We start from the raw sequence: 17,089 nt of genomic DNA, 5'->3' as shown, positions 1-17,089 counted from the left end.
TTTAACTTTAAATGCGTTGTAATTTGTTGGATACTTGTAACAAAATAATATATTTCTTTCTTTTAAATCGCTAGTTTTAAGCTGTTTTGAGAACTACTTGTTGTTAGGTTTGTCATAAACTTCTGTGTCAGAGATTGAATGTCCGCTTTGTATTTAGTTATTTTCGATCAGAAAATACCAGAAAACAATATTAGAAATCTTCGACCATTCGGGAATTACTTTGCTTGAAAATTGATGCGCCTGTCTTTGACCATCTTTACGCAGTGATCTCCCCTGAATTTTTCGGCTTTAGTGTACATACAAAAGGGAAGTAACCGCTTCAAAAAAGTGGACTACTTTCGGCATTTGCAATTAAGAACATTAGACTCTGAAATTTCGCTACCATTATTTGTTTGGTCTGACGACCCAAACAAATAAAAATCGATTTAAAAATAACAGAGAAGTGCCTTTAAGATTTATTTTGCGGTTTGATAATTGTACAGGCGCATGCAGATAAAAGTCTAATAGATCGTCACGGATTTAAATTACAATTCAATTAAAGTCCGTGTAGATCGTTAATGATAATTGCAAGCGCTTACCGACAAGGCATACTGCCACGTCGCTGCGCATGCGTTACAGTTCCAAAATGGACTACTTCCGTAAATATTTGGGAGCACAACCTGGAGAAGGACAGCCCAGTGGTGCTGAAACAGTAAGTTTAAGGTGTTGAAAAGTATGTCATGTGTAAGAAAACATTATTTTCTTGTCAACTTACATTTTTTTAAATAAACTGCGTCAGTGCTTGAAAGAAAATTAGACACCGGTTTACGTGTACAAACTGGTGGGTGGGGTATCAAAATAACTGGCCAGTTTTGGCGAAAACATGTTTTCGCTAGGACGTTTCTGGTAAAGTTCCTAATAAGGTACAGGCACCTTAGGTTAAACTCTAACTCCACCTTGCTCTACCCTTAGCAACTGACAAATATTTTTAACATGAGCAGATGAGTGGGCATTTAAATAGTCCAATATATTAGACGTTACAGGCTTGTTATAGTTTTTGTCGGTCAAGCCTGACGTCTAATAGTTATTGCTCAAAAACGAATAGCATCATAAAAAATTCCAAAAATGTCTATTGTCTTGCCTTTCAAGCTTTATTCAAAAGCTTATCATATTTTCTTTCAATTTCATGCTCAATCATACACAAAAACTTTCAAACGATGTACTTATCAATTTAAAATAAAATATAAACATCAATCTATTTTTGTCTATCAGCCATACTGGTTAAGCAAGGTGCTTTACAGATTGATTCCAAATTTTTGAACGAAAAAATATATTCGAACACACTGACGGTGCATGGGCAATTATTTCGTTAAAAAAATATTCCGTTATATTGTTCTGACTCAGTTAAACGCTTGCATTTGAATTAGCCAATCAGATTTCGCGCACTTTACGGCCGCCATTTGTTTATCAGCTGTAAAAGGAATTGAAATACATGAGAGGATTTAATCATGATTTTTAGGATGTGACAGTTTAATTATTTTGACAAAAGGTATTTATTTTTTAGTTTTGTTTATAAATAGGTCAAAAATTATGTAAATACACGCTGTCTTCATTGTTTTTCGTTCCGCCCGATTTTCTGGCGGAACATGCTATGGGTTTTTGAGCAATTTCGATATGACGTTGCTTTGCCCAGAAGCAAAAATATCCCAAAGCGACGTCATATTTATAGGACTAGCATTTAAACAGATATTTAAACAACGGCAGTCTGCGAAATGAGTTTAAGTTTGATAACATTTTATTGTAATATGAAATTAGGTGCTACCTATGGCAGGGTTTTACATCTCTTTGAAATTTTAGGGGTCCAGTGGATGCACAGCCTAGAAAAGTAGGGGTCCAGGCCTGAATTTTAGGGGTCCAAAATTATATTCACTATAAAAGACTATGAAGACCACTCTATTTTGCTTAAAATCGTTTATTTACCCTGTAAGAAATATGCATGTATATTGTACTGTTTTCATAAGAAGTATATTATTTCAATATCTTTTATCACTAGGTTTTTTATAGCATTTTAGTAGCCCTTTACAATAATATCATGTGCTATTTCCAAGGCTTATAAGTCTTTGAGTGGCTGGAATGTCAAGTTTTAGTAGCATATGTTGTTATTGACAAGGTGATTACACCAACAGACTGAAAATTTGTACTGATCTATTTGTAAATATTTTAGCTGAACAAGTAAACACACAATAGATGTCTTTACAGACCAGTCAGCTAAATATGTTGTGTTTTTAAAAATATCATAAAACAAAAGGCCGACAAAACCGCTTTTGCACCTCCTCATAAGCTGGGACATACTTGATGTCCCAGTCATAAATTAAGTTCGCCGAAACCATTATATTTATAACACCAACGATAATAACATACCCAGTGACTTAATTTCTAACACTTTTTCATATAACACTTTGCAAAAAGCACTGCATTTTTTATTATCGCTGTTCATGTACAAAATACAATCGCCGAACTGGTAGATCGACATTGGATACGCTAACCAATAGTAATTGCTTGTTATAAATAGTCCGTCTAAATATAGCAATAGAAAAACCAAAAACAGCTACCAAAAATAGATTTTACGGTAAACGTCATCAGTTACTGTAGCTTGCACGATAAACGTCATCATTTTCTGCAGCGGGCACTTGCAAATAGCATGCGCAGTAGATTTCAATTATGTTAACTTCCGAATAAACAATGCAAGCATTAGGTTCAAATGGAATTTTATGAGCTTCGAGAAGAAAGAGATAAAATCATGTCGGGTCAGAAACAATAATATCTATTGTCTAGAATTATTTTTGTGCGTACACTTGGACGCAAGTGGATAACTTATATGCGTACATGTCAAAATTTATGCGTATAGGGACGCAGAATTCTGCGTCCCGTAAAACCCTGCTATGGCGCGGAAAGCTCTTATGAATAATGATTTTAGCATAACATGTTTAGTGTACATGTAAACCAGATCTTTCTACCATAAATAAGTGCGCATGCGTGAAGGGAACATCATCTCGCCGTTTCCGCAGAGAGAAAACAAATTGTTTTACGAGTTACAAACAACACCACGATCTTCTCCTTGGTTTGATCATTCCATTGTAGTATTCCCCTCTTTATGAACCTACAAATACTGTCCTGCACCCGATTTTAGCGAAGTTTTCCACTTTTTTTCTCGCAGCGGTAAAGTGACGTCACAACAGGAAGTCGGATTTGTTTACATCCGAAATTTATGTACACATCCGAATTGCGTTCAAGAGATGAACCTTGTTTTGCTGTCATCGTATTTCATCGTATCCCTGATAACTATCAGCCACTGCTATAGTGCCTACACTCCACCCCGGCCTATAACATGTACACAGATTGTATTTTATCCAGGTGTTTTCAACATCAGCTGTTCTACGTTCAACAAACATGCAATGTTTTCAGCCCCAAAGAAATGTATGTCCGGACATTTTCTGTACCTGTTCTCCTTGCTGCTTCTGAATGCCTCAGACTGCCACCCAAATCCAGGTCCAAGAACTGTCAGGTTTCCTTGTGGGGAGTGTGGGAGAGCATGCGTTTGGTCCAGAACTGTCAGATCAATCCAGTGCACTAACTGTGAAAAATGGTTTCATAAACATTGCTTGCAAATGACTACCCTTATTTATGATGCGTTAGACGGTACTGACATCACATGGAATTGCTTGCCAATGTGGGATCCCCAACTTTAATTCCAGTCTATATATGGACTTTGAAGCATCAGCGTCCTGCTCGACACCTTCTTCAACCTCGTTTTCTTCCAACCAGTCTTCAGTCTTTGGTTCCCCACAGTATGCGTCATCGCCTACTGCCAGTCGTCGCAAGCAGCCAACTGCCAAGAAGAAATTGCGTACACTGATCATCAACTTTCAGAGCATGCGTGCCAAGAGAGAAGCGTTCTGGGCACTACTTGAGCAGGCAGACCCAGATGTTGTCCTTGCCAGCGAGACCTGGCTGAACACTAGCATCGCAGAAAGGGAAGTTTTGCCTGACAACTACAGGTTTGTTACACGCCGCGATCGACCGAACAGCACATACCGTATAAGTGGTTTTTTCTGCGATGACTTTATTTCTGCGTTTTCTGCGGTCAGTTTCGGCACCGCAGAAATAAAAACCGCAGACTATTTTCTCTTACCTGCTACGATATGTATCCTTCATTGTGACCTGTTTCGTCTAAAGTAATAACGACAAACAGTATTTTAATAAACGGTTTAGCGAGTTTTCAAGTTGTATAAAATTGCTGTCGGCTAATTGTATGTAATGTGTGTTTGTAAGGATGTACTTATTGTTAATTATGCTAATTTAAGAATAAAGATATTTTAAAGAACCATTCCAACCCTTATACTGCTAAATAATCGTTGTTTACTTTAATTGTCATCTAATACGATACGGTAAAACTTATGTTCATTTTCATTTAATTAAAGATCATACTACCGGGGTATATTTTTCACACGTTACTTTCACGCTGATCAAAGATGTATAGCTTTCTATTGTTGCGCATCATATTTGTTTGCAAGCAAACAATATAATTTTTGTAATTACTATAAAGTTTTGCAGTGACGACGACAAACAAATGCGAACGTGTTATATGAAAATATAATAGATAGGGTAATGTGAACTTAGACTTTGATAAGACGAGTCGCAGAATTTAAATCATGTTTTGTCCAAAGAATGTCCCGCAGAAATAAAGTCCGCAGAAAAAAAAACATGCCAAAATTTTGAAAAACCGCAGAATTTGGAGCCCGCAGAAAAAACCACTTATACGGTATGGTGGTGTGGCGATTATAGCGAAGCAAGACATGGAAGCCACCGAAGTACTGAATAGCGATACCTCTGAGTTTGTTGCTGCATCGTTTAACACCACAAGCTCGAAGAAGCCTATTATCATCGGCTGCCTTTACCGTCCCACAGATAACAACATATCTTATGCAACAGACCTCTGCAAAGAAATCCAGAATCTCAACTCAAAGAATAGGAACAGTTCCATCTGGCTGGGCGGGGATGCCAAACCTTCCAGATATAGATTGGCGTCAACAGACAACATCCGGGGCCACCAGTATTCCCGTTCCATTAACCAGACCTTCATTGACAACATTTTAATGAACATTGGCAGCGAACAGATAGTAAATTTTCCTAACACGTAACGACAACCACACTTGACATTTTCTGCACGAACAGACCAACCTTGGTGGAAAGATGCTCTTCCATTCCTGGCATAAGTGACCATGACATTGTGACTGTGGACTCTGATATTGTTCCCAGACGCCAGAAACCAGTCCAACGTCGTATTTACTTATATGGAAAAAAGCTAATATACCGGCCATGAACGAAGATCTCAACAACTTCTCCCAACATTTTATACAGGAACACAACTCGAGCACCCCAATTAACACCCTGTGGACCAGCTTCAAGAAGAAGTGCTCAGACACCATCGATGAGTTTGTGCCATCTAAACTGACATCCACAAGATTCAATCAACCCTGGTGTAACCGACTGATAAGGCGTCTAGCCAGAAAGAAGAAAAGAGCCTACAGGAAAGCCAGAAAATCAAAAGAACCAGACAGACTGGGACATTTACAGGAGCATCCAGAAACAGAATCAACAAAAGTGCCGAGAAACCAGGAACAAGTATGTTAGGAACATGGTCAGTGAGCCCTGGTACCAATAACAAAAAGCTCTACTCGTACGTCAAGAGCATGAAGAGTGACAGCTCAGGCGTTGCACCACTCAAGAAAGATGGCATCAGCCATTCCGACCCATGTGCCAAAGCAGAAGATTCTCAAATTGCCCAATTCTCCGTCCGCGTCTTTACCGAAGAAGGGAATTGTGAAGAGCCACCGAACATGGGCCCCTAACCTTCAAGAAACAGCCCCTCCAAACTGCAGATCCCATGAGAAGGGATGGTCAAGAAGCTTCCTGGAGAATTCAACCCCACCCAAGGCCCCACGGACCGGGACCAATCCATCCAGAATTTCGAAGGGGAAATGGCTTCAAGCCATATTCCCAATGCTGGACACTCATTATTCCAAGCTTCACACAATCGAGAGGCCAAGTAACCAAGACTGGAAAAGGGCGCACTAGTCACACCATTATTCAAAAGGGAGACAAAAGTAACCCTTCAAACTATCCCCAGCTCTGCTGACAATCCATCTGTTGCAAAATGGAGCACATTGTCCATAGCCACGTGATCAGTTTCCTCGATCAGAACAACATCCTCTCCGATATGCAACATGGCTTCGGAAGAAGAGATCATGCGAGACGCAACTGATCACCACAGTCCAGACCTTGCAACGGGCCTGAACAACAACAGCAGATCGACGCCATCTTACTAGACTTCTCCAAGGCGTTTGACAAGGTCCCCCATCGACGTCTCTCGGCCAAGCTTCACCACTATGGGATCAGAGGCAAGGACTCTGGGTTGGATCAACAGCTTCCTCTCACACCGTCAACAACAAGTAGTACTCAAAGCGGAAGACATCCTCTCCAGCACCAGTCACATCAGGAGTCCCGCAAGGCACAGTCCTAGGGCCTCTCTTGTTTCTAGTCTACATTAACGACTTGCCGGGCAGGGTCTCCTCCACAGCACACCTCTTCGCAGATGACTGCCTACTATATAGGACCATCAGCTCTGAAGGAAGACAGCATTGCACTACAAACAGGATCTGACCGCCTACAAGACTGGGAGCAAGACTGGTTGATGATGTTTAATCCCGACAAGTGTGAGATGATTCGCATTTACCAACAAGCGGAAAGTGATAACTTGGTCCTATGCCATCCATGGCCAAACACTCAAGCAGACGAACAAGGCAAAGTATCTGGGTGTCACACTTGACAATACGCTTTCCTGGAACAGCCACATTGACGCTACTGCAAAGAAGGCGAACACCACCACTGCCTTTCTACGCAGAAACTTATCACAACTGTCCACAGAACATCAAGGCGACATGTTACAAAACACTGGTTAGACCTCAGCTCGAGTATGCTTCGTCGGTATGGGACCCACACACCAAGGCCAACATCAGTAAGCTCGAGAACTGCCAACGAAGAGCAGCCAGGTTCTGCACAGGTGATTATCGTCACCCACCAGCAGCGTTACTGGCAATGATGGAAGCTCTAAGCTGGGACACTCCCCCGAAAACCCGCCTCAGCAAACCCAAAACAGTGAAAAATTTTACAGAAATCATTTAAAAGCCTGGTGGAAAATCCGAGCCCACACATACTGACCCTGCCCGGATACACACCCGGGGGCCCTGCCCAACAAATACCTACAACCCCTTTTTTCCCGTGTCCCAAATCATTACAATACCGTTCTTTTTCCCTTTTGGGGTCCCCACTTTGGAACAGGCCCCACCAGAAGTCTGATGGGCACCCCCTCCCTAAAAAGGTTCCCAAAACGAGGATTGGGGCGATGCACGAGGGGAACTTTTGGGGCAGGTGTTTTTTAACCCCGTTTTTTGCTGAAATTGAAAGTTTCCCCCTTTACTCATGTAAATTTGTCACAATTGGCGACGATTTCTTTCCCGAGGGGGCCCCGCAAATTACCCCGGGAAAAAGAAAATAAACAAAACAAATAAATTGGTGGTGTTCAACCTATCATCGGAGTGCTCGGAATATTCCGAAAATCTCCAAATGTAAAGGGGGACCACTGCGCATGCGACGGTGTTTGGAAAATCCTGTCCGCCATTTTTTGTTAATCTCTAATAACAGTTATTGTTTTAACGTTATTTTTTGATGTGCTAATTTATCAAAAAGGATATGTTAAAGTAACTTTATTATAATCGTTATTATAGTTCTTATAAATGAAATGCATGTTTATTTTCTGATTTTATACATCCTTCTTTCACCGGAAGTGTTTTTTAGCATGCGTCTGCTAGCAATAGTCCGAATTATGTAGACGCTCATTAAAAGCGCTCTGATATCTATATTTAGCTCAAAAGGATTTCAAAATGGCGGCGCCCTGTTAACTAAGGATTTTTTCACAGCTCATTAGGTATAGGATAATTATATATTTTTTTGAAATTTTCATTTACTTTTAATTTGATTTCATTTGAATTGATAAGCGTCATACATGTTATCTTAGAGCGCTACGGCCCTCGCGGGGCCTTTGGCCCCGCTTGGACTTTCCGCGTATAAATAAACACACGTTATACAAGGTTATTATTTTACAGACATAATCAAGTGTACATACAAAAGGGTTGGGCCAAAAGTTCAAACAACATTTTCGTGGGCCCTTCTCCTTCCTCTATGTAATAAGGCACAGGCCCGATGCCCGAGGCTTGTAAACTCCAATTGAGGCCTGTAAAAGTTAGAAGATTGTAAGATCGACGGGCCTTTGAATTCAGAATATGACTTTCTATATATATACATGTAAATAGTAGAAACTTAAAAAATCTTCTTGTAAAAATCTAAAAGAGTAAGAGCTTAGATATTTGGCATGAAACATGTTCTAGTATATATCTACCATGTTTGTTGAAATAAAACCCATAGGGTCAAAATTGGCTCCTCCCCTGGGGTCATTGATTTTGCTTATGTACTGTAAACCGGCGTTTTTTTCGCAATGTTTTATCTTTTCCCTATTCCTCATGGGGTGAAAAGGGGCTCCACTTTAAAATATTTCTCGGGTGAGCGATCCAGGGCCCCCTTGTAAATGTAAATAATCTATATAACAATAAATTATAAGCCTTTTTAGCTCAAAGTGACAGGGTGAGCTTCTGTGATCGCTTTTGTCCGGCGTCCGTCTAGCGTCCATAAACTTACTTTAAATGACATCTCCTCATAAACCACTAAGCCAATTTCATCCAAACTTCACAGGAATGTTCCTTTGGTGGTCACCTTTGAAAATTGTTCAAAGAATTTAATTCCATGCAGAGCTCTGTTTGCCATGGCAACCAAAAGAAAAAACTTTAAATATCTTCTTCTAAAAAACCCAAACAACTAGAGCTTAGATATTTGGCATGAAACATCTTCTAGTGTGTGTCTACCAAGTTTGTTCAAATAAAAGCCCTGGGGTCAAAATTGGCCCCGCCCCAGGGGGTCATTGATTTCCCCTATATGCATATAGTAAAAACTTAAAAAAAATCTTTTAAAGAACCCAAAGAGCTAGAGCTAAGATATTTAGCATGAAACATGTTCTAATGGATGTCTACCAAGTTTTTTCAAATAAAGGCCCTGGGGTCAAAATTGGCCCGGCCCCAGGGGTCATTGATTTCCCTATATGCATATACTAAAAACTTTAAAAAACTTCTTTTACAGAACCGAAAGGGCTAGAGCTAAGATATTTAGCATGAAACATGTTCTAATGGATGTCTACCAAGTTTGTTCAAATAAAAGCCCTGGGGTCAAAATTGGCCCCGCCCCAGGGGTCATTGATTTTCCTTATATGTGTATAACAAAAACTTAAAAATCTTCTTTGAAAAAACTCAAATAGCTAGAGTTTAGATATTAAGCACGAAGCATTTTTTAGTAAGTGTCTACAAAATTTGTTCAAATAAAAGCCCTGGAGTCAAAATTGGCCCCGCCCCGGGGGTCATTGATTTTCCCTATATGCATAAAGTAAAAACTTTAAAAAACTTCTTTTAAAGAACCGAAAGGGCTAGAGCTAAGATATTTAGCATGAAACATGTTCTAATGGATGTCTACCAAGTTTGTTCAAATAAAAGCCCTGGGGTCAAAATTGGCCCCGCCCCAGGGGTCATTGATTTTCCTTATATGTGTATAACAAAAACTTAAAAATCTTCTTTGAAAAAAACTCAAATAGCTAGAGTTTAGATATTAAGCACGAAGCATTTTCTAGTGTGTGTCTACAAAGTTTGTTCAAATAAAAGCCCTGGGGACAAAATTGTCCCCGCCCCGGGAGACATTGATTTTGCTTATTTGTGTATAGCAAAAACTTAAAAATTTCTTTGAAAAAACCTGAATAGCTAGAGTTTAGATATTAAGCATGAAACATTTGCTAGTAAGTGTCTACAATGATTGTTCAAATAAAAGCCCTGGGGTCAAAACTGGCCCTGCCCCAGGTGTGTCATTGTTTTTAACTATATGTGTAAAGAAAAAACTTGAAAAAATCTTTTTTTTAAAAACCCAACAAGCTAGACCTTAGATGTTTAGCATGAAACATCTTCTAATGGGTGTCTACCAAGTTTGTTCAAATAAAAGCCCTGGGGTTTAAACTGGCCCCTCTCTTGGGGCCTATATACAGGTGAGCGACTTCAGGGCCATCATGGCCCTCTTGTTTTCAGTTTTAATCTAATGATAGCTGGAGCTGTCAGATATTTATATGGTATTCAAATAGAAGTTGAATGAGTAAAATAATGCGAATTACTTTGTAGAATCTATTATAACTGTTTGATATGTATTTATTGCACCAGGTTGAGAGACTTGTTGATAGAGCTTCTTCATCTACTCTTCTTGAAGACCGTAGGGATGCTGTCAGAGCAATTAAAGCACTATCAAGGGTAAGAAATACATCAATTAAGATGTCTAGTACCAGTTTTCTTTTCTGCTGATTTTATAGCTGATATTTGTTATTTTCCCAATTGAAAATAGTATCTTTTCCCCCAATTCATAGGCAAAAATTCCCAATTGAAAGTTCAAAAAAGAAAGTAAAAGAAAATAAAAATGATGACTTCTGTGTTTGGAAAACGATTGCAAAGGCCATATTACACTGGTTGGAACGAGTTTAGGGTGAAGTTGGGGCGAAAAATTTGCCAAAAATATTTTCACATTGCCCTATTTGATCAGGAAACTGAAATTCTAATCACCCAAAAATCTCTATGAAAAAGTCTGACATGTATATAGATATATATATTTCTTTACTAGATAAAAGTGCCTGGGGTGTAAGCTGGCATAATTTACAAATGCGCTGATGTGTAGCCATTGCTACACTTGGTAACTGACATCGCTAAAAACAGCGCTTTGTTTAAATTATCAGGTGTTAAAACTGTAGAAGACCCTGAATGGCTGATGGTAATTAAAGCAAGCTAATTGATAATTAAGTTACATGAAACATATATTAATGTATTTGATTTACATTATCCCCTTATAAATTTGCCAGTTTGTTGTTGTTGTTTATCACTTGTTATCAGCGTTACTTATGAAAGTAATTAATAATAAATGTATTAAATGATTTATTGGCTATTAAAATATCAATCAGATGTGATAGAATTTGAATTATCATTATGGATTTTAGAACTTTTACTGTTCATTAATTGCAAGAATCACAGCTAAAAAAACAACAATATTTAGATGTATTACATTTGCATAGGAAACAGCTTGTTAATGAGACTGAATGATTGCAAACTTAAGTATGCTGTGCTAAGGACTGCTATGTGCTTATGATAATTTGTGTTGATAAAATATCATTGCATCTTTGTTTTTCATTTAAAATAAATGGAAATTTTAAAATTATAGTCAAATATTTTTCCCAATTTTTAGCAAAACACCGCTAAAATTCCCAATTCAAGGGTATGGGTCATGTTCCCAAAATACTGGAAAAAAATACCTGGGTACAAGAACACAAAATGTGCCGGTCTGGTCAAGTTGCTTTGTACACATGAAAAATATGAACCATTATTTTAATTCTGTTGGGTAGTTATGATTAGACAGATTTGCAAGTTTGTACTATGACTGATTTAACATGTTGAAAATATATTTAATATTAGAATTTTAATTTGTTTCTTTCAGAAATTTCGGCTTGAGGTTGGAACTCAGGCAATGGAAACACTTCTTCACGTCTTGGAATCGGACAGGTCAGATTCTGAAATAACTGGTTATGCATTAGATGCCTTTTGTAATGTCATGTCAAATGAACCAACGGATGATGGTAAGCTGACTATTAATTAGTATACATATATTGATAGAAACCACATTCAAGCCTGAACTAGTTGATTACTGCATTTTTACAAAGAAAATCTGCTCAGTTATGTACCACTTCAAAGATTCAAATACATCTTACAAACTGATATATAAGTATACAATAGTACAAGAACTATATATATATTGTTTTACCTTTTTTATTGCTAAGATATAGTCTCAGATTTCTTCTATTCTGTACAGTTTTATGTCACACTTTGCACAATACTGACAACAAGCCTGTTTAAACAGTTATGCTCATTAAAAATGATTTGATAGTGAAAAAAATTAATTTTTTGATATTTTAATTGTTATTATCTACAACATGCTGACTTTTGTTATTTTTTTGTCAATTTATGTTTTAGAAGAGGAAGTACAGTTCCAAGGACCAGATGATTTAGGTGCTCAATTTACAGAAATCTTTATAAAGAAATCAGACAATGTTGGACTTCTACTGTCACTGTTGGAGGTAAAATTATATCTATAATTCTTAACAAACCAGTTACTGTAATTCTTAAGTATGCAGGTGAGCCTCAACTTTTGGTTTCATCTCAATAACTTGAGTTTGCTTTGGCCTTTTGGCACCAAACTTGGTGTATGGGTAGCTTATATCAAGAGGTAACTTGGGATTGCTGCCAAGGTGTCTGTGATCAAGGTGACTGTTGCTAAAAATAGAAATTAAGTTTCTGCTCAGTAACTTCAGTTTGCTTAATATTGATGCCAAACTTTGTAACTGGGTAGCTTATTTCAAGAGGCAGCTTGGGGTAACTGCCCAGATGTGTTTGATCAATGTCACTGTTGCTAAAGATAGAAATTAAGTTTCCACTGAATAACTTCAGTTTGCTTTGACCTATTGACAGTTCAACACCATACTTAGTATGTGGTTAGCTTATATCAAGATGCTATTTGGGATTACTACCCAGGTGACTATGATTAAGGTCAAGGTCGCTGTTGCAGAAAATAGAAATTCATTTTCAACATAATATTAATAACTTGAGTTAGCTGTGACCTGTTGACAGCAAATTTGCTGGGTAGCTTATGTTAAGATGCAGCTTGGGATTGCTACTAAGATATCTTAGAGCAAAGTCAAGGTCACTTGTAGGTATTTGCAGGACTGGTAATGAAACATTATTTGGAAATATTCCTTTTACAAACTTAGTTTTGTTAACCTTGATTTTGATATTAAAACCTTTAATTTAAAGGAGTATGACTTCCATGTGAGATGGCCGACAGTGAAGTTAATCACCATATTGTTGACTAACAAATGTAAAGATCTACAGGAGTGTATACTAGTTCATCCAATGGGAGTTTCCAAATTAATGGACCTTTTGTCTGATAGCCGGGAAATCATTAGAAATGATGTAAGTGCTCATTATGTTGTTACTAAACTAAAAAATATTTGATTGCATAGTTTAAATTTTAGATTCATTTAAACTTTAATGTTGCAGGAAAAGTTCTAAAAGTATTTCTCTTTCCTTAGCTGATATATTCATTAGTTCTAATATAAAAGTACATCTGTTGAACCTCCTTCGTAATAAATTTCATTTGAATAAATTATTTAATTTAATACATTTACTGCAGGAGAAACATCACTGTTTATGGGTAATACAGTTCCCATGGAATTGAAATATGTTTCTATCATATAAGTATCAATATAGAAAGAGTATTGAGATTTTATTGTGTTATATTATCAGGCTCTTTTGTTGTTGAACCAATTGACGAGAAGCAATGCAAATATCCAGAAGATTGTAGCATTTGAAAATGCTTTTGAACGTCTCCTTGATATTATACATGAAGAAGGCGGAATAGATGGAGGTTTGTTACACATTCTTGATGAAATTTGCAAACTAAAATCATTCAAACTACAATATATATTCAATAATTTCTGGTATATTAAATATATTTAGAATGCATATTTGTTTTTAGGATTTAAGCAAAGTTTAGATCTTGAATAAACAAAACATCTGATAAATTTAATAGAAAGTGTTAGTATTATTAGAATATGTACTTTTTATTAGAATGAAAATGAAGATTAGATGTATGACATATTAATTATTTATTAATTATTAAGAGGTTGTTTCCCTTTCAGGCATAGTTGTTGAGGACTGCTTACTTCTGTTACTTAACCTGTTGAAAAATAATTCCTCAAACCAAAACTTTTTCCGAGAGGGCAGCCATGTCAAATATCTGACTCCATTCTTTGACCTTGAGCAAGATCCACATAGATCACAGGTTGGCTGGTCTGCTCAGAAAGTTACAAATATACATCTAGTTTTACAGGTAATGTTTATGTTAATTTTTTTCTCTTGTACATAGATACGTAGATAACACTTGAACTACAAGTTATTTCAAAATGCATCATCATAATGGTTATGTGAAACTACAGAATATAGAAATACAAGTTTCAGATTAGTTCACAACCATGTCCATATTTCATTGCCTCCTTTTAAACAAAATCAGATGATTAATTGTTGCAAAGACTGTTTTTAGGCAAACACATTTTTTAATTAATATAATTTTTTGTGTAAATCAGGAGTTATTGTGCTAGGAACTATAAAGTAATGACTATTATAATGTTGATGTTATTCAGCTTGTGAGGTCACTTGTATCGCCCAGTAATCCACAACAACTCAACACTAACTGTCAGAAGACAATGTATACATGTGGTCTGGTGCAACAATTGTGTACAATATTGATGGCCAGTGGTGTACCAGCTGATGTTCTCACAGAGGTAAATTATACATATAAATGTGTTCACTTGTCCCTTGTGGTTGAGGGTTTGCCTTTAATAGTTTAGGCATACGAATTGCAGACACCATTTATCTCTGCCTGATCGTAAAATGCAACTAAGCGGGTTAAAAAAACTGGAGTCTATGCATCTTTTAGCTCAAGCGAGGTGATTTGACCCATGGTGTTACTTTAAAGTTTGTAACACCCGAGGTTAGTCAAAATCATCTTTGCTGTTTGTTTCTGCGTCATATGACCTATACTGTGTTGGTGTGCCCTAAAACAAAACATAAACAGAGAGTGTTCACTTGTACAATCATGTATTTCATTACAAATTGCTCATACTTAATATACATGAAACAATATATTCTAAAAGAAAAAGCAAATACTTAAATGGAAGTGTACTTGAGTATTTTACTTTGTTATTTATCACATACCCTTGCCGATTTTGCGACTCTGTTTATATGGTATTGCACGGCTGTGCATATATTTTGACGTGACGTCATTAGCGTTATACAAACATAACGTAAAGGCGCGATAAATGTTAGCGTTATACTATAGTCGCGTCAATGAAAAATGACTCTTATTTCACTTTAAACTGTCTTTATTTTGGGTATGTGATAAATAGAATATTAAATTTGTGTAAGTTCATTACTGAATTTATTGAACTCATTGAATAAAATAATATTATGCTCGACACTGTTTTATTTTAACTTGATCACTTAGTTCTTTGAAGTTGCTAAATTCATGCAGTTGATGTATTATAATTTCAATCTTAAAGACGTTTCATTTTGTAAAAGCATTAGATATAAACATTATTTGTTAAATCTTGATTGATTATGATGTAGTAATTGTGTGTTTGTTGATGTTGTTTTATAAACATTATTGTATGTGAGTTATAATGTATACACAGATACATTACTTTATTGTAGACTATAAACACTGTAGCTGAAGTTATCAGAGGGAATCTACAAAACCAGGAATACTTTGCTTCAGTGATGGCTCCATCTAATCCACCAAGGTACGGTATCTAATAGTCTAACCCAACAACTCAGCTTCAAATTCTTGAATAATTCAATAAAATTATTTGTTTTGATGATATATAGAAGAGCATATAAAGGTAGATTAAAGCAGCCTTCAGCTTTTATTTCCTGTTGGAAAAAAGTTTCATTTACAATGTCATATTTTACATTCAGATAACCAATGTTTTGTGAAATCTTGTATTAAGTTTAAGGCTCATTAAGCATCAGAAATGAATAATTTGTTCTTTTGTGTGTTTTATAATGTCATAATAAGTGATTTAGAACATGTAAGATGCTTATTACCTGCTACAAGTTGTGCTGAATGTAAAATCGGGGATTTTTTCCAGGATTTTAGCTACATGACCCATATCCATGGACTTGGGAATTTCAACAATGTTTTGATAAAAATTGGGGGGAAAATAAATGAATGAAATTTTGCAGTGATTAAAGGAATGCAAACAATCACTGTCTAGGATGGCACCTTCAAACATTTAAGCACTATTACTGTGGTGAAGCCCTTATTTTCAAAAATTATAGAGTTCTTTATTCAATATTTTTATTTTGTAACTTTAAATTGGGAATATTTTCCTGTGGATTGGGGAAATAATATACTATTTTCAAATGGGAATATGACCCAAAGTAGGATAATGTGAACAAATTGGTATTTTGACCTTCATTTAAAATACTAAGTCACTATAACTGTACTGATTGTCAAAAGTAGAAGAAGCAGAGCTATATGGCCAATGGGAAACTTTTTGGGAAGACACCAAAATTAAAAGTTAAAAAAAGAATGGGTGCAAATTTTGTAGAAAAAAAGAAAAACATCATGGGTTTTAGAGAGAATAGTACTAAGTAGCAAAAAGTCATGCATCATTATCATTAATGTTGGCTTTATTTATTTTGTTTATTAGAGATTTCTCTAGTAGAATTTTATGTAATTTTTGTAGCTACCCAAGTCTTATGTATGTATGTTTAATTACAAAAAGTGGAAACATGGTTTTCAAATATATAGCAATATGTATATTTCCTTTTGGGGTTAACATTTTTTTAAACATTTTTAGCTCGACTATTCGATAAGAATAAGTAGAGCTATTGCAGTCACCCGAGCGTCGGCGTCGGCGTAACCACTTATGTTAAAGTTTTTGTAATAGTTCAAATATTTTCAAAGTCCATTGACATATGGCTTTGAAACTTTGCACACTTGTTCACCATCATGACCCCAACCTGTAGACAGGAGGAGGTAACTCTATCAAGCATTTTGACAGAATTATGCCCCTTTTTCGACTTAGAATTTACGTTAAAGTTTTTGTAATAGTTCAAATATTTTCAAAGTCCATTGACATATGGCTTTGAAACTTTGCACACTTGTTCACCATCATGACCCCAACCTGTAGACAGGAGGAGGTAACTCTATCAAGCATTTTGACAGAATTATGCCCCTTTTTCGACTTAGA

At 36.5% G+C, this 17,089-nt stretch overlaps 1 protein-coding gene across 2 annotated transcripts in view; it reads left to right on the top strand.

Annotated features, from left to right (window-relative positions):
- The first annotated feature begins 553 nt into the window (after positions 1-553).
- Positions 554-17,089, top strand: part of LOC132713831 (general vesicular transport factor p115-like) — a 29,332-nt gene continuing 12,796 nt past the window's right edge. Inside the window, exons 1-10 of one of the 2 annotated variants that reach the window (XM_060696506.1) lie at positions 554-691; positions 10,404-10,490; positions 11,719-11,857; positions 12,252-12,355; positions 13,089-13,247; positions 13,581-13,701; positions 13,976-14,166; positions 14,477-14,617; positions 15,546-15,634; positions 16,583-16,597. In XM_060696506.1, coding sequence (XP_060552489.1) covers positions 608-691; positions 10,404-10,490; positions 11,719-11,857; positions 12,252-12,355; positions 13,089-13,247; positions 13,581-13,701; positions 13,976-14,166; positions 14,477-14,617; positions 15,546-15,634; positions 16,583-16,597 — 1,130 coding nt within the window. In that variant the 5' untranslated portion in view covers positions 554-607. The remainder of the gene's footprint in view (positions 692-10,403; positions 10,491-11,718; positions 11,858-12,251; positions 12,356-13,088; positions 13,248-13,580; positions 13,702-13,975; positions 14,167-14,476; positions 14,618-15,545; positions 15,635-16,582; positions 16,598-17,089) is intronic. The other variant, XM_060696507.1, reaches the window with a different exon arrangement.

Source organism: Ruditapes philippinarum, unplaced genomic scaffold (genome assembly GCF_026571515.1).
Source record: "Ruditapes philippinarum isolate M1 unplaced genomic scaffold, ASM2657151v2 ctg587_1_1_1_1, whole genome shotgun sequence".
NCBI lineage: Eukaryota > Metazoa > Mollusca > Bivalvia > Venerida > Veneridae > Ruditapes > Ruditapes philippinarum.
This window is presented reverse-complemented; position numbering and strand designations above follow the sequence as displayed.